A 25,761-nucleotide genomic window follows, 5' to 3' on the forward strand; every position below is an offset into this window, starting at 1 on the left:
GCACCACCCAAGAAACTAGAATGCCCACATGCACACCCATGTGGACTGGCCCCAGGTCTTCAGAGGACACCGCACACAGTCCATGCTGCTTGGTAGGGAGTTCGACCTGCCAGGCACCTGTGCCTTCAGGGCATTTGTTAACGCTTGCAGCCACTGCTGGTCTGCAGTGCGTCTTGGGTAAATTATTAATAGGCCTCTTCCTAGAGAGCTTCCCTAGAGGTAGATGGAGGAGGCAGCCAGGCAAAATGCCCATTCGAGCTGATCTTGGCTGGGACCAAAACCTGCTAGCCCCTGGGGTGGGGCAAAAATACAATAGCCTCCCTGTGACCATGCTGATACTTATCCACACACAAACTAGTAAGGGATGAGGTCCTTAAAAACGTAAGGTATGGGCAGACTTGACATTGTTCTTGTACAGGCTGGGGCTGGGATTGGAGGCTGAAGTGGGATCTGGGTGGCTTCCCAGTCTGAAAAATAACGTCAGGGAAGGGGATCAGCCCCCACCAAGGCAGAGATGGATCACAGGAAAACTGAGGTGAGCCTAAAGAAACAGCAGGTGAGGACAGACTGAGGCTATCAGGAAATCCAGCCACCTTTACTCCCGAGGGACCGAAGGTGCCCATTATACACTATAGAAAGATATAAAAACTATAGGGATACAGGGTGTCTTAGTCAGGGTTTCTATTCCTGCACAAAATATCATGTCCAAGAAGCAAGTTGGGGAGGAAAGGGTTTATCCAGCTTACACTTCTATATTGTTGTTCATCACTAAAGGAAGTCAGGACTGGAACTCAAGCAGGTCAGGAAGCAGGAGCTGATGCAGAGGCCATGGAGGGATGTTTCTTACTGGCTTGCTTCCCCTGACTTGCTCAGCCTGCTTTCTTATAGAACCCAGGTCTACCAGCCCGGGGATGGCACCATCCACAATGGCTGGGCCCTACCCCCCTTGGTCACTAGTTGAGAAAATGCCTTAGAGCTGGATCTCATGGAGGCATTTCCTCACCTGAGGCTTCTTTCTCTGTGATAACTCCAGCTTGTGTCATGTTGACACAAAGCCAGCCAGTACAATTGAACTCTTGTCAACTTGACACACAAATCCAACACCATTGAGCCTCAATCCTTACTTTTTTTTATTCATCCCCAAGATATAAATAACCTTAAGAGTCCCACCGTCTTTACGAATTCTTACATATTAAAATATTCAGTCACTTTTAAAAGTCAAAGACTTTTTATAATTCAAAGTCTCCTAATTGTGGGCTCCACTTCTTCTTTCAAGAAGGAAAAATATCAGGGCACAGTCACAGTCAAAAGCAGAATCAAACTCTATCCAATGTCGGGGATCCACTCATAAACTTCTGGGCTCCTCTAAAGGCTTGGGTCAATTCTCCAGCTCTACCCTTTGTAGCACAAGCCTTGTCTTCTAGGCTCCAGCTACCTGTTCTCCATTGCCACTGTTGTTCTTGGTGGTCATCTCATAGTACTGGCATCTCCAAAACACTACTGTCAGTCCTGGGGCACTAATTGAAATTGAAGCTGCACCTTCATCAATGGCCTTCCATGGCCTCTCACAGTGCCGAGCCTCAGCTGCTTTCCATGACCCCTTCATTCTTTCAAAACAAGTACCACCTGGGTGACTCTTACACATTACCAAGTCCAGCCACAGCATGAGGTACAACCTTGGCTATCTCTGGAACACAGCTTTGTTGTGCTCTCAGGAAACACTTCCCAAAAGATTTCACCCCAGTGATGCTGGTCTCTTCTTAATCACCACTAATTTTTTAGCTCCAGCTGACCAACATCAATAGTCCCAGTAATGCAAGGGTTTTTCTTTAGTAGTTCTGGTATCTTGTTCATTACAGCTGATTCATCAGCCTCAGCTAATCAAAACCACAGAATCTTCACAATCAAAACAGCAACAGCCCTGACAAGAGTCTTTAATCTTCCCTCTGAAATTTCACAAACCAGGCCTCTATCTTCTGCACTGTTCTCAACATTATCTTCCAAGCTCCTACAAAACATCCCACAGAGCTCTTAACATGTCAATGGCTTTTCTAGCTCAAAGTTCCAATGTCCTTCCATAGTCCTTCCCAAGTTGTTGCATATCCTACTATGCTGGTACCAATTTGTCTTAGTCAGGGTTTCTATTCTTGCACAAAACATCATGATGAAGAAGCAAGTTGGGGAGGAAAGGGCTTGTTCAGTTTACATTTCCATATCACTGTTTATCACCAAAGGAGGTCATGACTGGAACTCAAGCAGGTCAGGAAGCAAGAGCTAATGCAGAGGCCATGGAGGGATGTTGCTTACTGACTTGCTTCCCCTGGCTTGCTCAGCCTTCTTTTTTATAGAACCCAGGTCTACTCAGGAATGGTACCACTCACAATGTGCTGGGCCCTTCCCACTTGATCACTAGTTGAGAAAATGCCTTACAGTTGAATCTCATGGAGGGATCTCCTCAAGGGAGGCTCCTTTCTCTTTGATAACTCCAGCTTGTGTCAAGTTGACACAAAACCAGCCAGTACACAGGAAATGGAGTCCACTGGAGGGTCCTTCTCCAGCTCAGAACCGAATGCCAGTACATTTAGTATTTATCCTGAAGGTTGCCAACACAAGGGATCATTGATACAGAGACATTTTCTGGTAATGTTAAGATAGCAATAGGGTAGGTTCCAGGACCTGAATGTTTGCGGCCTGGGCCCCTGGGTATTTTCAGGAAATCCCCAGCCTGTGAGTGCTGTTCACAGTGGAAATTTCCTACCTGTCTGTAATCTTGGGCCATCTCCGCTGAGTCCTGTCACAGGATTTCCCAGACATCTTTTACAGACAGCAGATTTAAAGTGTCCGTTATCCTATTTTTGGGTGAAGACAGTAACATGGAAGCTCAGAGAAGCCCACCAGGCTCTTCAGTGGCTGTCCTCTGAGTACCTCTTTCTTAGCCTTGTGTTCAAGACCTGAGTTGAAGTGGGATCCAGCTCTGCCCCATACTCATTTGTCCTGACATTCTCTTCTGTACAGAAGTCAAGAAGAGGCTTGGAGCTGAGGTCCCTAAAATGTTAAAGGGTGTCCCTGGGCTGCCACAGGTGACAGTATAGTGCTGAGCCTCTGTCACTGCTGCCCTGGACATCTTCAGCTACACTTGAGGTCGGGTGGGAGAGGAGGGACAGCCATGCTTGGGAAGAGGTGGATGGAGGAGGCAGAGACTACCTTTAGCAGCAGACCCCATACCCCAGGATGGAGGTTGGAAAGGAAGACATGTCTTTGGACACCCTCTTTGGTAGGAATTTTAAAACAGGTAACACATATCTCACTGCAGGTTCAATGTTTGACACTGTGTGCCTCAGTGATGACTAATTGGCAGGGGGACCAGGTCTGCCTTCTTTGGGGTTAGATGAAATGGACACTCCTCTTTTCAAGCCCAAGGGCCAGACCTGCAGACTACAGGCATGTGTCTTTTGTAAGGCCAGCAGAAGCCTAGCATTGACTACAGGCTGGAAATGAACTTGAAGTAGTAGTCACAGTACAAAGACCAACCTGTCTACATTGGGTAGATTCTTCCATGTTTTATGGAACATTTGGGAGGCCATATTGGTTAAGGTGGTCATGGTGGTTAATATGCAGCAGACAGGTAGATGTTAGTTTTTCCAAGTTGTCAGAGGCTGGTATAGTGTGGTCCTTGGCAGAGAGACCCACTGAGGTGTTTTAGCAGAAGCAAGTTAACCTTGAAGGGGCAGTGGGGTATTCAGAATCAGGTCCATGAGCAGTTTCAGGAAGCCTGTCATCTGCAGATGTGGGGAGATAAAAGGCTCAGCATGGGACTGGGGACCTGAATATTTAAGAAACAGGTACATAGTGGCTTCCAGAGGCTCCATAGGAAGCTGAACATGGACTCTTCCCTCTGTGGGATGAGGCTTCGAGGTGTTGTCTCCTGCGTAAGTCATGTGCTACATCCAGCTCTGTCATTTGAATAAAGGAGTTCTTTGGGAGGTAAGAACCTGGAGGGGTCGAGTCCAGTCTGGGCACGTGCCTCTGATTCTAAGGCAGGGACAGTAAAGATCCCTACTGATAACCAGGGGATTGATACACACGGGATATGTGTGAAAGAGTCCGATGGCCCATTTTTAATTGATTAAACACAGGTGTTAGGCAAAGGCTCTTCCAGGAAGCTACAAACACAGCCCCAATAGATGTGTTTGCTTTCTGCAGTGTTGGAATTAATAGTAGTTGAGTTTTGGCAAAGGGGAAAATAGTATTAAAAGGAGGGTTGCTCCGGTGCCACGGGGAGGAGAAGATCCAGGTTCACCATTATCCCTGGTCTGTGTTCTCAGTGCCCCAGGAGCAAGTGTGAGGTTCCCAACGAACAAGGAAAGGACATTGGGATGTGAACTGGCAATGCTTTCTTTGTCTTCTACTTTAATTGTGCAAACTCCCAAAGTAAGTATCGGTTTGGGAGTTATAAAGGGACAGGGTCTCATATATCACAGACTCGCCTTGAGCTCACTCTGTAGCCTTGTGTGCTCCGATCCTCCTGCCTCCACAGCCTGAGTGCCGAGGATAGAGATGTCACACTCAGTAAATGTAGTGCTGAGTCTCGAACCCGTGGCTTTATGAACCCTGGACAAGTGCTCTGCCAACTGCTTATCATGGCCCCGAGTATCATTTCATAGTTGAGTCTGAGTTCTTGTTTCCTGAGAAAGGCATCTGGCTTTGTCTTCGCTTGTAGTACCATTCACACTGCTAATGAATGCATACTTGTGGGTGAGAGGATGAGTTTGGAGTCTGTTAGGACAAGCTGCTAAGGGATCATACAAAGAATAATTAGACTGTCAGTTCTAGAAGATATAAGGTGCATCCCCTCTCTCCCTGCCTCTTGAAATTTAGTGATTCACAAACTATGCTCACGCCTCGGGCACGTGAATCCTGTCTGGATGGGATCTGAACACAGAATAGTAGAACCTCAACTTTCCAGAAAATAAAACACCACTAACAGCAGCAGGGACTGCAAAACATCTGGCAAATGTAACTAAGGCATCCAGGCCTCAAGTGGCCACAAGCCCTCCATGAGGATGTAACAGGGTGGAGGGATGATTGACAGACCCTGTGGAGAAAGATCCAGGAGGGGTCAGCATGATGCTCTGTGACTTTGCCCTGGGGAGGCATAAGCAAATATATATATTCACCTCATATAGGACAGGCCAGAGACAGATTCGACTCAAGGCTAAGTTGGTGAGCCAATGAGTTTATTTGGCTTCCTTACACGGCACCAACAGGAGAGATTATGGGACTGGGGGAGGGGACATAACAGCTGCATTACTGTAAAGTCTTATATGAACGATGGCTCATAGATGCTGTGCCATTAAGGCCCATGTCTAGTTAATCTACTTTTAAAAAATATATATTCTAGGATTTCCCCCGATCTCTTGGAGTGGGGTTGGGGGCTGGTGTAGGAAGGAACACTTACCCACCCCACTCCCTGCCTTTGATGTCCTGTGACCCTACCCTATCCTCTTCCCATGGAGTATCAGCAACTCTATTACCGTTGTTGAGGATCTTGCTACCTCTATATTGGTCTTCTCATTACTTCCTTGATGTGACCACCTGGCCCAAGAACATCTCTACTCCAAGATGGCGGTAGATAATCCTGCTGCACCTGAAGGAACACTGTAATATGGGCTCATGAGTTTCTCGACTCCAGGAAGTGTAGCTCTGGCTGAGTTACTGATCTCAGCACTCTCTCCCTGGCACCTGACAGAGTCCACTTAGACCTGTTTCCGCCAGAAAATGGATGGATGGCTCCTGCAGGGAAAGGGCACCTGATGATGTGTTCTGAGTGTCTGGAAGCTGGTTTGTAGTCACTGGTGACAACAACAAGGATACCCAAGCACTCCCTGAGTTGCTGGCTCCAGATGTTTCTGCGAAGGGGAAGAGACCACCACCATGGCCTGGGCTGCCTGTGATTAGGATTCAGACCGAGAATCGAGCCACAAGAGTCAGGAAAGGGAAGTGGGCGAATTTGTATTGGTTAGTTTCTTTGTGTGTGTGTGTGTGTGTGTGTGTGTGTGTCTGTCTGTCTGTCTGTCTGTCTGTCTGTCTGTCTGTCTGTTTGTGGTGGGAGCATGTGGGATAAATGTGAAGATCAGAGGATGACTTTTAGGCTCTTTCTTCCAATCTCGTAGGTCCCCAGAGATTGGACTCAAGTTGTTAGGCCTGGTGGTAAGTCCTTACACACACACACACACACACACACACACACACACACACGCTAGTCATGCCACCAGCCTTGGTTCTTGGACGTTTTAGATGACTCTGTTGTCCTTCTGTGACTTGGGTAATAAGACGCACCCCAAGAGGAAGTATGATAGCTAATCTTCATTGCAATCTTGATTGGATTCAGAATCCCTTGGGGCCTTGAGACACACCCCTGCATGTGGGCAGCTCCATGCCTCAGCCTGGGCTGCGTGAAAGAACAAAGGGAGAAAGGGCCAAGGCCACAGAGGAGAAGCAGGCCCCCTGCCTCTGCTTCCTCACCCTTACCATGGTGCTGCTCAGCTTCTTTGCCATACTTGACCTCTTTGAAATCATAGCCCAAACAAGTCTTCCTCAGGGTTTGCCTAAGTTGTTTATGTCATGTATTTTGGTCACAGCCATGCAAAGGTCACCAACATAGAAGGGGTCATGTGGAAGTGCTGAGTACAGGACTCTAGGTGCTGATGGTAATCAGATCTCCACTGGCTGTGTGCATGCAAGGGCCAGTTCTGGACCAAGCCAGGTTCCCCAGGAGTCTGTGGTGGGGAGTGGGGGTAGGGTGGGGGTAGTTAGTGGAGCTTGCAGGTGCTGGGGCCAGGGCCATAGGCTGCAAAACTTGTTTTAAGCATTCGGGTGACCTAAAGGACTGGGAGAGTCCAGGTGTGAACTGGCAGCTCGTGGATCTGGAAAAAAGACAGGACGGCTGGTGTGAATCTGTCAGCCCTGCTCTCTCTCTTCTTTGGCAGCATCAGGTTAGTTCTTCTAGTGAGAAGTGAGGAGGGTAGCTCGTTCTCTGCACCATTTGTGATGTTCCGTATTTCCACATGGAGGTAAGTGCTCTGGACAACCACTCACACAGCTGAGAGAGAGAGAGAGAGAGAGAGAGAGAGAGAGAGAGAGAGAGAGAGAGAGAGAGAGAGAGGAGAGAGGAGAGAGAGACAGAGAGAGAGACAGAGAGAAACAGACACACACAGAGAGAAACAGACAGACAGAGAGACAGACAGAGAGACAGACAGAGAGAGAAACAGACACACACAGAGAGAGAAACAGACAGACACACAGAGAGAAACAGACAGACACAGAGAGGGAAACAGACAGAGAGAGACAGAGAGAGAAACAGACAGACAGAGACAAAGACAGAGACATGGAGATAGAGACAGACAGAGAGACAGAGACAGTCAGAGAGACAGAGACACAGGGACAAACAGAGACAGAGACAAAAACAGACAGACACAGAGACACATAGGGGCAGAGAAAAAGAGAGAGGAAAGGGAGACACAGAGACAGACAAAAGAGAGAGAAAAACAGAGGCAGATACACACAGAGACAGAGAAGAAAGAGACAAAGAGATAGACAGACACACACATGGGGTAGGACGATCATGTCTTTTATTTAAGTCTATAACTAACCATTCTTGGGGCTTTTTACTACATAAGAAAAATACCTTGAAGGGGACTGGTCTTTCAAAGAACAGACTCAATAAGAACTGTGTGGGGTTCATGACCATGAGCAAAGGAATTCAGACACCATACACTCTGAGGAAGAGGTGACAAAGGTAAAGCCAGGTGACAGGGGACAGTTCTAATCACCCTTTGATGTTTTACAAACAATGGATCTTGGTACCTTAAGTCCACAGCCCTCCTCCAACCCCATCCCTGCAGCATTTTCTTCCATGGTGTTAGGAAGTCCTGAAGCACAGTGTGGTGCTGACAGGGTCTTTCATGGGAACAGTAGGAACATGTAGGATGCAGGGATGCAGGATCTGTGGCTACCCAGGCATCTCTGTTGGCAGCAGGCTAGGGGTCTTTCCCTAAGATCTCTTGCAGGGAGCCAATAGGTCAGTGCTGCATCCCTTGTGACTAGTCCCAGATGGTCCACTCTCTGCAAAATCAGGTTCAAGAGGAGGGAGCGGTCAACCTCCTTGAGGGCAGAAGTATCAGGATCACATTATCCTAGGACATGTGTGATTGGTGATGCTGTTGAAGCTATGCCAGGAAGTTCCATTAACCATGTCGAGGAGTTGCAGGTGGTCCTTAGGAGGCAGGAGGCTAGGGAACCCCCATGTCTTCAGTATTTTGACTCGATATCCTCAGAGCACTTCAACCAATTCATCAACAACTACTCAGAGAAGAACAGGAGCTTGGGCCACTGTCCTGATCAGCTCTCTAACACCACCAGGGGTAATCACATCACCTCCTAAATTGCTCCTGAATATACAGTTGAGCTGAATTGCTTATGTTGATGAATTCTTACAGAACTGGCCACATGCAAACTCCCGGAGTTGCCATCCCAATAGCATGGAAAACACCCAAGGTAAGCTGTGGCTGTGAATGCCACCTCCAAAGGCCTGTAAGATGCAGGTGTGGTGGATTCCTCTCCTCTCCATATGGAGAGGCAGCCCACCAATATTCTTTGTAACCACAACTATCCTCCAAGAGTCGCCTTTGAGCTGGAGCAAACCTCTGTCCCCTGCCATGCACCTTTCGTTTTTGCCTGATATGTTTTCTGTGCTCACGTTAACACAAAACAGCGGAAGCAGGCATTGCACAGACAAGAACAAGAACCTTTTCTAAAGTCTATAGCACTCGACGGGAAAACCCCCAAACTGTTTTCTAGACTCTCTACAGCTCTGATTTCAGAGGTGGGTTGAATGCTCTTGTGTTCAAGAACCGGCAGAGTGTGAGGGATGAGGTCTGGGTGTGTGTGTCTACTGTCCGGAGCCCTTATTTACTTCTACAAGAGGACAGGATTACAATGACTTATTTACAGACCTTAATTAACTTACTTTTCCATTGCAGAGTTTGGCTACACTTCATGCCATAAAATAAGCTGGGTTTGCCAATAGGCAGAGCTGAGGAGGTTGGTTTTATAACTGGAAAGGGGCTGAAGGAAGCAGAGACAGAACACAAGGGGAATTGTTTATCTTTTCCTTGTGAGGTGGACGATAGAATCAGGCTGCTGGTTTAACACTGGTTTACCTCAGGTTACCTTTTTGTAAGGATTAGACCAGAGAGAACTTTGTTGTGAGGTCAAATTATTATGCCAGTTGAAACTGTGTGTGTGTGGGGGGGGGGGGGAGAAGGGTGTGGTTCCTATCATTTTAAGTTTTCAGAAGGTCAAATAAACAGCTCAGCTTAGGCTCAGAAATGTGACCGTGTGATCAGTGACTCCAAACTGACTTTGAGTCTGAGCCGTCAGGGCCAGTGAAGAAACCTGCTCCAAAGCACTGTTGTCCTGGGGTTTTCATGAAGTGTGAGTTGTCACTGGTTGTCTTGCGGCTGCCGTGTGGTCTCCTGGGTGAAAGAACTTTACCTCAGATAAGACAGAGCAATGATATGTCCGAGTGTAGCTTAGTCAGTCAGGAGCTGACTGGAGTTACCCAAAGCAGGGTTGAGGGGTTACCTTCAGGAACGTGGGTGACTTGAAGACACCTGTATCATTGAGAAATTCCACCCCATCGTGGGTGGTACTGTGGAGCTCCGTCTGACTCTCAGGTAACTTGGCCAGTTGGACAGCAGCTACTGTTACGTTCACATAACCTTGGCAAAGGCTGTGTGAACCTTCTAAGTGTCTGTGTTGTTTGTTTTTCAAGACCGTCTCTCTGTGTTCACGGTGTCCTGGAACTCACTCTGTAGACCAGGGTGGCCTTGAACTCACAGAGATCCACCTGCCTCTACCTCCCGAGTGGCTGGGATCAAAGGAGTGCGCCACCGCCACCTGACTTGTGCGTTTTATGTTCTTAGTCTCAATGGGCTTCCCTCAGCTCTAACTCAGAATATTTCGATTTGAAGGAAATAGCCACATTGTAGAGGTTCTAGAACAATGGCATTTAACAGTTGTTACAGAGACTGTGGAAGCTGGAAAGAAAATTCTGTACCCTCTGGCCTTTTGTAGAATGACTTTGCTAACAGGCATTGGGGAGCCCTGGCCTCTTCCTGAGGCTTTTCCTACATCAATAGGTTAGCAGGATCCTGTTTTCTGCAGCAATGTTCCCAGGGCCCTCCTCTGAGTTCTGAACGTCAAGTAGAGCCGCTGCTCCGTAGGCTGGGGTATTAGTAGACCCAGCGTGGCATGGCTCCCGGAGTGACCTCAGAGCCTCTAATCCTTATTTTTCTGAAAGCCATTCCAAGAATCACAGCCTAAAGCCTGTTTCTACAGTGACTTTTTAAAACACGTAATTGTAAATACTAAGCCTTTTTCTTGACCAAGTTACCTGATGTATTTTGACTTTCTGAGCTGACTTCTGACCATGGCATACCTGGATCCTGTGCTCCAATAATTGACATGTCAATAGTGCAGAGTTCAGCCAGGCCTTTGATCCTAACACTCAGGAGGCAGAGGCAGGCTGATCTCTAGGAGTTCGAGGCCAGCCTGGTCTATGAGTGCATTCCAGTCAAGGCTACACAAAAGAACTCTGTCTTGTAAAACAACAATAACAAAAATACAGTCTTTCATCTACAACAGTTATAATAAGTTTATGTCATATATGTTTTTTATTATTATTTCTCTCTCTTTGTGTGTGTGTGTGTGTGTATGTGTGTTCTTGTGTGGGGTCAGAGAACAACTTGCAATAGTTTGTTCTTTCCTTCCATGTGGAACCTGGGATTGAACTCAGGTTATGGAGCTTGGCAGCAATCACCTTGATCCGCTGAGCCATCCCACTGGCCCTTCTGATATATTTATATAGGATGAGAGTGTGCTGAAAATGTCACACTATGTTTTTATTTAATAAATTAAGAGACCAAGATTCCCTCATAGTCACAGTGATTCATGTGAAAAATACTCCTGAGGGCAGTTTGTTTAAAAAGTCATGCCCCTGCATCTCTCGATTTGAAAGCTCTGGCCATTGTGCCCTTGTGCCCTACCATGGTCAGAACTGGGGTTCCTGGGTCCCAAATGAGAGCTGCCCGATTTTTTCCCCTGTGAGCTCTGTTCTAAAGCCTGTTGTGCAAGAGAGGGGGTGGGTGAGAAGGAGCAGTTTCCTTATGCAACTCGGCTTCCTCCTGAGGTCATCCACTGGATGTATTTAATTAGGATATGTTAGGTCTAAGAGACGTGGTTGACTCCAGCCAGCAAATAGCTGAGACGACACACTGGAAGTCATTAAGGACAGATAGCATCACGTCACGGGCTCTCGGCCCACACCGGGAAGATGAGCCCACTTTGTTTTCTGAGTTGCTCCTGGGTGGGGCTGCATCTTAGCAGCCACCCGTTTTGCCACTGATGCCTTTGACACTGTGCAGCGCTGGACAAATGCCACCTCCCGACTCCCAAATCAAAGGTCACATTTCTGTGAGCCTTCTGAAGCTGGTTGGGGGTGGGGGGTGAGTGTCATTTCACAGAAGCCCTGTGAGTTAAAAGAGCAAATGAGACCCAGATGAGGAGGGAGAGAACTGACCCCTGGGAGCCGGCTGTCCTTTGACCCCCAGCAGGCATCCTGCGGCAAGTTCGCCTACGTGCACACACATGCACAGCACATGTGGATACACACTAAGTATAATGAACTTCTGAGGTCTAGATATTCTTTTTTTCCCCTTTCCCGTTCTTTCTAATTTTTCCATGTGAAATCTACTCTTCCTGCATAGCATTAGGGGAAGAAAATAAAATTGGAAATTCTTCAAAAACCATTACTTGAAGAAAGAAAATGACTCTAAACTAGAAATGTAGATGGACCCCCTCCTCTGGAAGTCCAGAATCTAAATACAATACCGAGAACGTTTGTCTCAGAAAATACTGCTAGCAATGTGTTAATAGTAAATGGAGACTGAACTTAGCATCACTAGAAGAGACATTTGTATTCACATCTGGGCGGGATATATTAGTGTCACCTTATAAGCACTGTTTTCTAGAAAGTGGAAAAGGCACAAGACTCCCCATGGCCCACAGTGGCAGGCATTTTTTTTTTTTTTTTTTTTTTTTTTTTTTTTTTTTTACAAGATGGCAGGATGGGAGGCACCTCCCCTGAGATCTCTCCACACCACACACAGGCCTTGTGAGTGGGAGGGAGCCTTTCACGGGACCTCAGAGAGGAAGCCTGGGAAACTCACCACCTAAGCGCGGGAGGCAGACGATGGGAAATAAAGTCAGCGATGTCTCACCAAAAAAATAATAATGAAAAAAAAAAAAAGCAAACCGGCTAGGAAGCTGCTTCTAAATGACATGTTATTGTTTCTCTCTGGTCCCCCGGGGACTTTCTGGCTATTTTGATGCTGTGTTTTCTTAAGACACGTTCAAACAGCAGGGCCGGGAACAGTGAGATCGGAATGAGAATTAGACGTGTCGGCTTTGCCTGTGCCCTGCAGGTGAAATGTCACATCTTGTTCTCAGCCTCTAAAGATTCGATTACGTGACCCATTTTCCAGCCACGCTGTTGAAACACAAACTGCTCAGGAGCTGATGGCGCTCCCCACTGCCACAGATGGGAACCTCGCTGGTTGTAAGACAGAGCTTTGTTTAGCATCCGAAAATGTGCTTGTTCTCAGTGTCATGGTGAACTCCCCGGTGGAAAACACAGGCTCCTTCTGAGCCTTGCAGGCATGTGTCCAGACGTGCTGGGGGGCCCAGGTTTGGGCAGGCTGGGACTCTTCCAGGCCTGTGTTCTGTCACTCAGGGAAGGTAACTAGAAAAAAAATGTGGTCATTGGTGATTCAGCCTTTGACAGATGGTGTGACTCTTGCAGTAGTCCATAAATGCCACCCCCCACCCCTAAATCAAAGTCATATTTCTACCCATCCCCCCTCCCAACTCTTTCTCAGTTTGTTGGGAGCCTTCTAGAACTTTGGGATCATCTCATTCATTTCTTTGTCCTTTCAAAAACATGAATTAAAAGAACTGGACCAACGAGACCCTTGTGAGGAAGGAGAGAGCAGGCTTTAAAGGTTTCTGGGCTCTCCTGACTGTTCTTTCAGGTAACTCGGCTCCAATCTCCCTGCCTCCCTGGGTAGAGGGGAGCAATCAGGTTCTAGGTCTATAGACAGAAAATCAAACATTTGGCGAAACCCCTCCTGCCCTATTTGGCTTCTGAAGGGGCTCAGGCAAAGGTATCAGACCCACTTTACAGGGGAAGAGTCATGGGATGGGAGGCAGTTGGTTTCTGCAGCCTGTCTGGTGTGTGGGAAGCTGATCACATTTCATTCAGGGGGCTGAGAAGCCGAATGTGTTTCCTCTCGTTTTCCTTCTCCTCCATCCTCAGTCCAGAGACAGAGTTCTTTGGGTTTGTTGACATTTTACTCTCCTTCCTATGGAAGCAAAACCCACCTTCTTCCCAAGTGCACAAGGGGAAGACTCAGGTGCCAAAGGACAGCATGGTCAGCAGAGTCCCCTTTTGACATGGGACATCATGGGTAACTCTTTAAGGCATTGCTGAGACTTTCCTTCATGACCCATGGATGATGGGGGGCTGGAGAGGTGGCTCAGCAGCTAAGAGAACTTGCTGCTCTTTCAGAAAACTAAGTTTGGTTCCCAGCATCTACATCAAATGTTACACAGCTGCCTGTAACTACTGTGTGATAGGATCCAATGACATCACACACACACACACACACACACACACACACACACACTCGCGTATGCACATAAAAGTTACACATTGTGCATCGATTTGGAGAGTCTTTATTTCAACAGCTTATGAATATTCACTGATTGAACTGCTAAGAGTCTAAACACAAACAATGCTCTATCCTAGTTCAAACAGAGTTCGATTTTCTTTTTCATTTTCTGACCATCGCTCCACCCAAATGCTATGGGACTGGGAAAGGTTGGATTTTGGAGAGAAAGTGTTTCTGCAGAGGTATACTTCACTGCACACACTTTTGGTCCAGCATGGAGCCGCTCCACTGGGAAGCACGCCACACAGCACTTGTGGCTTTCCCAAGCCTTGTACCTTTGAAACCTGTCACTGCCGTGGTCAACAGAATATGGGGAAGATGGCATTGAGATGTGTGGAAGACTAAACCTAAAGGCAGTGTGACTTCTGCCTAGCTTTCTTGGACTCTCATCCTGGGCGTTATACACCTTGTTTGTAGGAAGCCCAGGTCCCAAGAAGAAACTACACATGTGTGTTTGAGCCGAAAGCCAGCAAGAACCAGCATGGGTCAGCAACCCTATCAGAGAATGGTCATCAGGTGATCTCAACTTCCATGTTGGATATTTTCCAGTGGAGACTTCAGACACCATGGGGTAGAGATAAGCCACCTGGCGCTTCCTGTTCAACTCTCTGCCCCCACAGGAAGCAGTAGAAGCGATGCAGATGAAAGGGAGTTATTTCAAGAGGACCGATCTCGGGGATTTGGTTAGACAGCAGTAGGCAGCAAAAGTGGTAGGGGGCTCTTGTATCACTGCTGAGGAGTGGGTGTTGAGTGGAGGCCTCAGAATCCACTGTGCTGGGGTCCTTCTTTCTTCCAGCTTCTTCCTTTAAAAGCACGTCTGTTCATGCCCCATCATTATTCTGTGATGAATCCTGTAAACATCCCTCCAATCTAGATACATGCGTGCTCATATGTGTGGTATATTATGCACCTGGTGATGAAACAGAGGGACAGGAGAAAGGACTAACAAAACGACATACACCCGGTCTGGGGTTGTCCTACAATGTAGGATAACATATATGAACATCACCGTGGTACGAGCTTCAGCATAATAAAAATAACAGAGTTTAAGGGAGAAGATTTATTTTTAGTGGGAAAATGAAAGACCAAAACAGTCTTGGGATCAATATATTACAAAGTAAGTTACTAATTTCATAAAATGAACACCATTTCTTTGTATCATGTTCCTTGACAGGCACATGCTGTTCAGGGAATGGCTTGGTGGTAGAGACACAGTGGTGAGACCACATGGTCACCCCTGCAGTGGCCTTTTAAAACCCATTGTACTTAAGGCAATTGTACTGTATTTTTGCCATATTGTACCATCCTGTGTTTTATAGCATCGTAACAGCCTGTGTTTTACAACATTGTATCAGCCTGTGTCAGACTTTCCAGTACTGTACTGTACCATGTTCCATTATAATGTACTGTGCCCTGTTGTACTGCACTATTGTGCTGTGTTGTGTTCTGTTGTATGATTTGCAGAGCAAAGTATCTGACATCTGACACCATACATTATAGATGCTTGCAGGTGTAGTCGTCTGGTGAAATTCCTCCTTGTCCAGGGCTGCCTTCCTTTTTAATGTTTAGATCTGGATTCTCTCTCTCTCTCTCTCTCTCTCTCTCTCTCTCTCTCTCTCTCTCTCTCTCTCCCTCTCTCTCTCTCTCTCTCTCTCTCTCTCTCTCTCTCTCTGTCTGTCTGTGTATACTTTCATGTATGTGTACATATATATATGTGGCATCTGAACTCAAAACCTCATGCTTGAATGACAAGCACTTCCCTGGCTGAATCTCTCCCCAGCCTGGGGCCTGTATGTATAGAACCAGAAGTGCTTGCTTGCATGTGAGACTTTTGGTCATATGCTCACTGATGGGCAAAGCGGGCAGAAAGAGATCTATACGGGTCATTGATTTACTTACTTAAAATAATTAGCTGTGAGTCTGAAACTGAGAGAACGGTGTCAACATTGAAATAAAGACCTTGGGCCAGTGAGATGGCTTGGTGGATAAAGGCGTTCGACACCAGTCCTGATGACCTGAGTTTGACACTTGGGGTCCACATGATAGAAGAGAAGAACCTACACCTGCAAGTTCTTCTCTATCTCTACATGTGTGCCATGCCGTGTGGCATCATCCCTTCTCTTAATAAAAAAAGGAAACTTTTGTTTCTGTATCACACACACACACACACACACACACCGGAGGTGGGGAGAGACTGTCTTTGAACCCCCAGCCACAGATGTGGGCAGATGACACAGGTGGTACTTTGGTGACTCAAGTGATAAATGGGTTTTGTCATCATGAATGTGATTTTCTGAAGTGTGCTTGGTACTGTTCCAAGACAAACATCGAACAGCTTCCTCTTATCTTCCAACGTAGCTAGATTCCTAGACGCTGTATTTACACTCAGAGTGTCAGATTGTGGGCTCAGATAATGATCAGGTTTCTCCTTCTATATGAAAACTCAGGTGAGCATACAAGAGTCATGTGAGATGGGGCACAGTTTGTTCTCTTGTGGGGTGACTAGCACCTCTCTTTCATTCCTACCGAATCACAAAGGCACCTTCTAATTGTACCAGCGAGTAAAGCCAGCGTCTTATTTGCAATGGCTGAATTACAATGAAATGGAGTTCCCAAGCCCATAAGGTCTCTTCTAGTAGAGCTCGAACACTGAGTGGGGCATCATGGGAACTGGAACGGGAACTTGTGATCAGATACAGAGAAGTGGGGACTCAGAACTCTGAATTTCACTGCACTGGTGTGAAGGAGTTAGCGAGCCAGAGATGGTCGTTCTGAAGACTGGCTCTTCACTGACTTCTGAAGAGCCTTGTATTCATACTGGCTTTTCTGTTTGTGCAAACTGGTTGATGCCAAGATCAGGTTTCCTTTTCTAAGTGCTTCAAGGATTCCTTCTTTGGGGAGATGTAAACAGCACCAATCTCTTCTTTATAAGGTCCCAAGACAAACCAAAGTATAAGTCTACCTGGGAACCAGTGAGTTTATTGGGTTTGATTACAGAGTATGGCTGAGGGGTTACTAACAGAGAGTGGGGCACTCTAAGCAGCCACGCTGGAAAATCTTCACCCAGCATGGAGGGCAGCTAATCTGTAGACATAGAGATAGAACCCCTTCAGTTAACTTTCTCAGATTATATATGCTCTACCACCTGCTGAAGACAGTACAACTGGATACCAATATCTGGGAACAGAGGCTGGAACCTCGGGTGAGATCCAGTGACCCTCCCCACCCCTTCTCAGCTGATGGGATGTCAACTAGAGATGGTCTCTTGCCAGCAGCCCCAGTTGTTTTGTACTGAGTACTGTGTGCTAGCCCAGGGGTTGTCAGTTTGACCAGCTCTCAGCACAGATACTGGCACCGAAGCTTCTGGCCCAGCAGTAGGTGACATTCTCCAAAAACTGTTCCGACTCAGTGTTGGAGAAATTAAGTGCACTCTATGTGACCGCACTGGGAAGGACCCTGGAAATTGTCACCTGGATGCCCCCAGGCTTTGTCCCACTCACTTTTCCCCCTTTACTCATTTTGTGTCCTGGGACATTAATGGCAGAGAGTATAGATAGCTGTCTACGGAGCCCTGTGAGATGAGTTCTTTTAGCTAACCAATGAAAAGAGAGGTCCTCTGGGGACTCCGTGCACTATGAAAATGTTGCTTTCTCCTCCCTGCAGGGAACTCTCTTTGCCTGATAATACTGGTGGCCTCTCTTAAGATGGTTGTTCGATGGGTAAACCTTCTCAGAACCTATAAACTGTATTTAAATAAAGTTCTCAGAAGGCTCTAAGAGATGATGTATAAGGCATGACCCACAATGATACAGTTGATGCCAAGTATATGACCTGGAGCTGACAGGAGCCTGGTAACTCTTAGGAGGTGGTATCGGGTGGAAGGAATGTGAAATGATAGTTTCTGACTTTATTGATTTATTTTATCACATTTATTCAATGTGCATATATAACACATTCATTCAGCATGTGGATAACACATTCAGTTTGTGTGTGCTCATGCCTGTGTGTGTGTATGTATGTGTAAGTAGGCATATGTGTACATGTGCATTTTGTACATGTGTGTGCACACACTCATGTGTGCATGTGCATGTGTGTGCATGTGTTTGGGCATGTAGCACCCGTGGAAGTCAGATTTCTCTCTCAGCCATGTGTGACCCAGGTTTTGAACTCAGACATCAAAACTGGCAGGAAGACTCGTTATCCACAGTGATCCCTCTAACCCAATCAAATTTCTTGCTTTTCAGACAGTAAGGAAGCTGGGGTGTTGTTTGGCTTGATGGGTTAGAAAGGACTCTTCCTGGTGGCTTGTTGGATAGACACAATAGTAAAGCCTGTATATTGGTTCTCAGAAAGAAGTAGGTGACCTTGGGGAGAAATCTGAATTTTCTCACAGAAAACTAAACCTCCTCGAAAGGTTAGTGGTCTGCACACTAGGGATGTTGTTATGAGGGCAAAGCAGAAAGAGAGGGCTGTGCTACTAGGATTTGGGCAAGTGGGCTATAGAATGACAGAGTTTAGGGGAAAGTGTGTCTGACAGTCAGGTAGAACATAAACCTCTGAGCAGTACGCTTGGACAGAGCACTAAGGAAACTTCCAAGCAATGTGCTGAAGTCGATTGTGTTACATTTCTCATTGATGTGCAAAATACTAACAAAAGCAACTGAAGGGGGGGGGGAAGGGTGGAAGGGAAGGAGGAAAGGAAGGAGCGATGGAAGGAAGGAGAAGAAAAGTAGGAGGAAAAGGAGAAAAAAAGGGAGAGAAGGAGGGAGGGGAGGAGGGAGGAGAGGAGGGAGGGAGAAAAGAGGGAAGGAGAAAGGAAAGTAGGAGGGAAGGAGGAAAGGAAGGAGAGAGGGAGGGAAGGAGAAGGAAAGTGGGAGGGAAAGAAGGGATAAAAAAAGGAAGGGGAGGAGGGAGGGGAGGAGGAGGATGGTGTGAGGGGGAAGTAGGAGGAAAGAAGGGAGGGGAGGAGGGAGGGGAGGAAGAGGAAGGTTGGAGGAGAAGTAGGAAGAAAGGAGGGGAAGGGGGAGGGAAGGAGGGAGGGAGAAGGGAGAGGAGGAGGGAGAGAAGGAAGGAGAAGAGGAGGGAGGGGAGGAGGGAAGGAAGAAGAGAAGGACGGTTTACTTTAGCTTACAGTTTGAGAGTACAATCCACCATTGTGGAGAAAACATAGCGAGCAGGAGCATGAGGCAGATGCAGAGGTGAATGCTGGTGCTCAGCTCACTTCTCCTTAGGAAACAGAGGCAAAGGTTACCAGACTGCACCCCAGTTTAAAGTTTGGGATTGATTAATCTGGGGTGCACACTGGAGCTTGCTGCTGCATTGTAACATCAACTCAGCACATAATGGCTTAAAGTTGTGCATTTGAGGGTCTGGATCTGGAAAGGATTCAGCTGGGTCAGCTTATCTCTGTATCATCCGACTGGGAATGGGATGTGTGCTCTCCATGTCTGGTAACATGTTTCTTCTCTCTCTGTGTGCACATGTATCTGTTCATGTTTGTGTGTATGTGAGTATGGGTATATGTATGTATGTGTAATGTATGTGTATGTGTGGGTTATGTGTGAATATGTGTGTATGTATATGTGTGTGTATGTATAATATGTGTGTGGGGGTATATGTATGTGTGTATGTGTGTGTGTTTATGTGTATGGATACGTGTGTAAGTATGTATATATGTGTGTGGGAGGGTATGGGTGTATATATGTGTGTATGTGTGTGGGAGGGTATGGGCATATGTGTGTGTGTGTGTGTGTGTGTGTGTGTGTGTGTATGTGTGTGTGTGTGTGTAGCCCAGAGGTCAACATTATGTATTTTTCACCATCATTTGCTACTTTATTTTTTGGAGACAGAGTCTGTCACTAAACCCAGAGCTCACAGATTCTACTTGATTGGTGGCCAGTGCGCCCCAGGGATTCTCTTGTGTCTGTCTCCAATAATGAAGATTACAGGTACACACTACTACATTTATATTTATTATCAGGGTCCTTGCATTTGTATAGTAAACACTTTACCAACTGAGCCATATCCCTGGCCCAACTTGTTCTTTTCATATATGTTAGTCCTCCTGTTTCAGGGTCACTGGGTGGTGGAGATGCCCCAGAGCCATTCTCAGCTCCTGGTACTTGGCTTCCAAGAGACAAAAGTGGGAAGCTGCCAGGCCAGGGCATGAGGCACAGCATCCCCTGGTGTAGGCTCTTTTTGTCAGAGCAAGCAGAAGACCTGGCCTTCCTTATTGCAGGAGAACCTGTGGCTTGGAACATATTATTGGGACCATTTATGAAAAAATGGAGTTGCTTATAAATTTCTTTTGGTGTCCTGGGAATTAGTCCCTGAAATAAACTTCAGAATAACCTTTCAGACAGGTGAGGGACAGGGCACCCTCTTGCCAGAATTCCTTGTATAAGATGTTAGGCCATGTTGGAGCCCGTGAGCTCCTCTCAGGGAATTTCATGTTTTCAGCGACAGTTGTTAATTCTCTGGTCAAGCACCCAGGGAGTGTTTGGAAAATTTCCCGAGGAACAAAGGAGCTGAGAACGGAACAAAGCAATGATGGGAAGTGTACTCACTCTCTGTCTTGGTTTGGTTGTTCACATGCCAGTCCCATACTTGTAGGATGGAAGCATGTGAAATACACGCATCCCTAACCATGAGACCGTTGACTCTCCTGTGTCTCCATCCTCCCCCATGTAAAGATTAATGACAAGACAAAATGTCCTATTAAACCCATGTGTGAGGTCTGACCCTCACCCAGCACCACCGACTCCCACCCGCAGCAACACACTTCAGTGGGCAGCATCACGACTGGGGCAGAACAATGCCTACCAGGGTGGAACAATGGCTACCCTTTTTAGATATTCTTAATGGGTTCATGGACTCCCTTTATTATTATTATTATTTTCTATCCAGGCATGTAGGTCCTAGGACAACTCTCCAGAAGATAAGGCAATTCTTTTTGGGCCAGATTAACTTCTGAGAGAGCTTGTTTTTCGGGAATGAGGTTGGCCTCTCTCTAGTCTCTTGCTTCCTGTCATCCCATGGTTCCTCTGAACTCACCGAGCCCTGCTCATGCGTAAACTTGCATGAAGTGTTTGATGTTATATGCAATGTTGCCAAACGGCTCACATTCTCCATAACCTGCTCTTCCAGGCTCTGGAACGCTAAGCTAAATAAACCCATTTTCTTTTTAACATGTGCATCCTTGTATACTTTGTACTCCAACAAGAATGGACTAAGACCAATGTCACTTGGGGATTTAAAAAGGGATCAAGCTGCAGATACTTGCATCCACTTGGATGGATCTTAACATAACTGTGTTGATTGAAGGAAATCAGACAAAACCCAGAAACTTTTAGGTTTGTTTTTATAAACTCAGGGGAGACAAAATGAACAGATCTTTCCCATGGCATTGGCAGTGGAGACAGGCAGACCATTCACTGTAATATCTGTGCACTCAGCTGCATGTAAACTCTTCTTTAAAAAGAACTGTAGCAAACAGTGACTCTAGCTAATGGGACTTTAGTGACATGTGTACGGGCAGACAGTGCCTTTTTTTTTTTTTTTTTTTTTTTTTTTTTTTACTTTAGTCTGCATTGATCAACACAGAAAGAGACAAATAAATGTACTCTTTGTGAGAAAATGAATATAGTCAAGCCTTTAGTCTAGGATCCAGAGAGGTAGGCTCTCAGTGAAACCCAACTTTTATGTTTGAAGTTTTAAAATAAACTATTAGGGTGGTCTGGCAAGATGGCCACCAAGCCAGGAGACCTGAGTTGGATCTCTAGGTACATTAGGTAAGGAAGAGAACTACTTCTCCCAGATAAGGGTGCTTTTCTCTGTCCCCATACATGTGCATAAGAAGTGAATAAAATAGAATCATTTGGGAAATAAAATATTAGGAAAAACTCGAATTGAGCCTTTGGCCTCCCTCAGAAGGGAATGGGTATCTTCCACCCTGTACAGGCAAGTTTGCCTGTGAGAAGGTGCATGCCGAAGCTAGAGGTTGATGCTAGCATCTCTTCCTCAGTCACTTGAGGACCTTATCTTTTTGATACAGGGTTTCCTACTGAGCCTAGAGCTTGTTTCTTAACCAGGCTGGCTGGCCAGTAGGGTTTACTCAGCCATGCCCAACTCTTACATAGGGGCTGGGGATCTTTACAATAGGACAGGAAGCACTTTGCTTTCCTGGGAATCTCCCAGCCCACGAAGACACATTGTGTCTGTGTGTTCAGGGATCCTTACAGCTTTTGTTCCCTGTTGGTATAACCTGGACTTGCTCCTCTGGGGACAGAAGCTTTTCTGGCATCTCGGTGTGTAATTGGCTGTTGCTATGGGTCTTTTTGTTTTGTTTTGTTTTTTGTTTTTTTTTATTTGCAGATCATTCATTTGGTAATAGATTGAATCACCAGGTCCAGTGATTGGTCAGAAATCACCTTGGATTTTTGGGGTATAAACTTCTGTCTTGAAATGATGACTGTATTTCCTATTCTCTTCCAACATTTGACATCTTTTGGTCTGGTTCTTATATATTTGACACTAAGTACAAATCCTGGTTGCTAACTCAGGCTCTGGATGGTAAAGGCCATGGTACAGAACTTAAGCATGCTCTTCTCTCTCTCTCTCTCTCTCTCTCTCTCTCTCTCTCTCTCTCTCCTCCCTCCCTCCCTCCCTCCCTCCCTCCCTCACTTGCCCTCTTTCTTTCTTTCTTTCTTTCTTTCTTTCTTTCTTTTTTTCTTTCTTTCTTTCTCTCTTTATTTCTCTCTTTCTTTCCATTTATGTAAATTAAGGCACTTTATTTAAAATCTGGATATCTTCTTTACCCTATCTGTGAAATGGGTGCACAAGCAATATTTACAGGCTCGGGAAGCTTCAGTGTTTAAATAGATGGTACCTGTGGTACCTGTAATGCTCTGGCACAGAAGAAAGTCCAGTCTCTAAGGAAACAGCATGTTCCCTGCTCCTGTGAAAACATGAAAGAATTTATAATCAAAAGTGTGTGTCTGTCTGTCTATCTGTCCTTCCTTGAATGCCATCCATGCTTTATCTTATTTTGTTATGACTTGTATCTCACTGACTTGGACTCACCAAGTAAGCAAGCTGGCTGGTCAGTCACCAGTCTTTATCTGCACAACACTGGGCCCTGTCAGCACTAATTGAACTTTCTCTCCAGGCCCAAAAGATTTGGATGGTGACAGTTTTGGGGCAAAATAAGTTTGATGGGACCAAGAAGGCCGACAAAAATCCACGTCTTGTTCCTAAGGTTGTGATCCACATGTGTGAGGGTGAGGGGCAAGATGGAGACAGGAAACTAAGCTTTCTCACACAATGCTAAACAAGATGGTTCAGCATCGGTTGGCTACACATCCAATGTCCGATTTCCCTCCCCCTATAGATCATTAGTGAAAAACATTTTAAAGCATCAACCATGAAAACCAAAACCAAGAATTGGCTTCATTATTATTATATTTTAAGCCATTCTTTGGGTCTCTCTAGAGAGGAACCACTGATTGATCTGAAGTCTGCCATAAATCCCGAGGAGGAAGGTGGGCCTCAGCACCCAGGTGTGTGAGAAGGCTCGTTGGGCTGCAGGGAAGTCGGAGTTTCAATGCTGTGGCTGAGGGGAAGGGTGGTGGCCAGGACAGCAGTTAGACCCGGTCATATCACAGCTCCTGCCGGACACACATGGATGTGGGCCACCTATAATTAGGAGCAGCAGATGCTGTGGTCCAGGCTTTGCCCGCCGCAGGCGGTGCTGGTGCTTGCCTCCCTCGGAGGATATTTTAGGCTGGGGGAGTTCTGATTTTATTTTTGTATGAGATTCACCTTGGATGGAAACCCCAAGAGCTGATTGACGGCCTTGGCCAGGCTGACTTTTTTATCCCTCCACTAAAATGCAGGCCAGGGCTGTGGCTTCAGTCAACGGCAACAGCTCGCCAGCTGAGATGGCTGCGGATCCCACAGACAGGGCCTGGTTTCCGGCAGATGTCCCAGATACCAGGCAGGAGAGCCACCACAGAAATGGTTGCGTAAAAAGAAGGTCTGCTCAGTGTGACCTGCCAGCCACAGGCCGGCTACGCCCTTGCTCTTTCCCAGTTGGAAGCTTCAGGCATAGCTGAGGTCCCTTCTTCCCCAGAGCATCCCTTTATCCCAGATGCTGGCTCTGTCCTGTCCCATGAGGCTTCTTCTCTCAGTGAGTCCTGTCACTTGGGGCCTTTACAGGGTCTGTCTCATGACATGAAGGGCCCTTCTTACCTCTGGTGCCAAGTTCAATTTGAAGGGCCAGAGTGGATAGCTGACTTAAGCATCTTTAGACACCAAATGCATCACCAACTGGCCTACCATGCAGACCATAGTCTCTATCCACTGGCTACATCCCCAACATATGTTACAGAGCAGGGATAAGGGTCATGTGGGTCCCAGGCATCAAGGGACAGAGAAAGGGCCAAAACCCAGAGTCCCCAACTCTCAGGAGCTCTGTTTGAGGGCCAGGTCAGACACCTGCTCTACACTAAGTCAGTTTTCTGAGAAGAGAATCAGAGGGTGTCTGTACTGTGCTTCAGAGGGAAAACAGAAGAAAAAAAGAATGTTCCCATAAAAGTAGGGCTGCGTATATGCACTCGTGTGAGACTAATTAAGGCAGAGGCTTACTCTGCCCAATTCTGTTCATGGATGCTTCCTGCCTCCTGTCCCTCATCTACAAATTCTTAGCGAACCCTCAGACCCCATCTTAGGAACATCTGCTCTTGTTGATGACTGTTTAGATCCATGAGGTCCAATACTAAGGACAAAATAATGCTCAAATCTATTTTTTTTAAAAAAATATAAATACAGTTATCTTAGGAAATCATTATTTTAGGTAATAATAATAATAATAATAATAATGATAATGATAATACTGAAACCCAGAAGACCATGTGCCGCCTCCATTCCACACGAAATGAGAATGTGCCCGCAGTTTCCTTTCCTATGTATGTCTGACTTTCTAGTGTTCTTTTTTTTTTTTTTTCTATTTGAAGATGCAAGTCATCCCTTCCAAAGAAAGAATGGAGGTAGAAGTGAACTTTGCTTCCTAATGGCTTCTGGGGTTCACAAAGGGCCCATATCTCAAAACTGGAAGGTTTTAGAGCTTGAAGCTGTGTACCTACAAAGGAAATCCCAGTACAGCAGAGTTGGGACGGGGATTGATCCGGTCACTCAACTAGAAACAGAACTTTAGCATAAAAGTGAGCAGGATATGGTGGGAGTGACCTGCCCAGATGATCCTCAGATGATCTGGAGACAAGGAGAAGTTGTCTGAGCAGAGACCTGGCCCTGGTCCAGAGTGCATGGTCTACTCACCTGCTGTGGGTCTGCTCATCAGTGTTAGATGCTCTTGGAGAAGAGGTTTATGACTGTGTGATGGTGTGTGTAATCAAGTAGGTATGCATGTTTAATGGGGGTGCTCTGAGAGCCCCAGTCCAGCTGTCTGGAACACTCCGTGAGCTTCAGGTATGCCCCCCAACTCCAGGCAGCAGGTTCTTTACTGTCCCCACAAAGAGACCTTCAAAATTCTAGAAAATAGGAAAGAACATTTCTGACCTCTCAGGCTGGCTCAGACTCTTGTCTGTTTCAATCTGGGCTGTCTTGTCCCTCTGTTGGTGCCTGTGTAAGTGTGCACGTGTGTGTGTGCGTGTGCACATGAGAGTGTGTGAGTGCACAATTCACACCTGTGCTTTCCTGTGCTCTTACACATTTGTCCACCATCGACCTGTCTCTGTAAGAAGTGTCACTCGATGGCCACTTGTCATGGTGAAGAACCAACACCACTGCTGAAGGTGGTATCAGGGGCTGCACCGCTCTTTGCACTTAAAAAACTAAAACCAACACAACAATAACAACAATTACGATTTTTTTTTCTTTTGAGCAAACCAAACCA

At 46.4% G+C, this 25,761-nt stretch overlaps 1 protein-coding gene across 3 annotated transcripts in view; it reads left to right on the forward strand.

Moving 5' to 3' along the window:
* Positions 1 to 6,834: 6,834 nt before the first annotated feature.
* Positions 6,835 to 25,761, forward strand: part of LOC308430079 (uncharacterized protein) — a gene marked incomplete at its 3' end in the record, with an annotated part of 60,172 nt that continues 41,245 nt past the window's right edge. For all 3 annotated transcript variants that reach the window (XR_013975337.1, XM_080929182.1, XM_080929183.1), the window contains exons 1-2: positions 6,835 to 7,073; positions 8,499 to 8,556. Coding sequence is in view for 2 of the 3 variants with exons in the window: in XM_080929182.1 (XP_080785308.1) it covers positions 7,068 to 7,073; positions 8,499 to 8,556 (64 nt within the window). The remainder of the gene's footprint in view (positions 7,074 to 8,498; positions 8,557 to 25,761) is intronic.

Source organism: Micromys minutus, assembly GCF_963924665.1.
Source record: "Micromys minutus genome assembly, chromosome: 1".
NCBI lineage: Eukaryota > Metazoa > Chordata > Mammalia > Rodentia > Muridae > Micromys > Micromys minutus.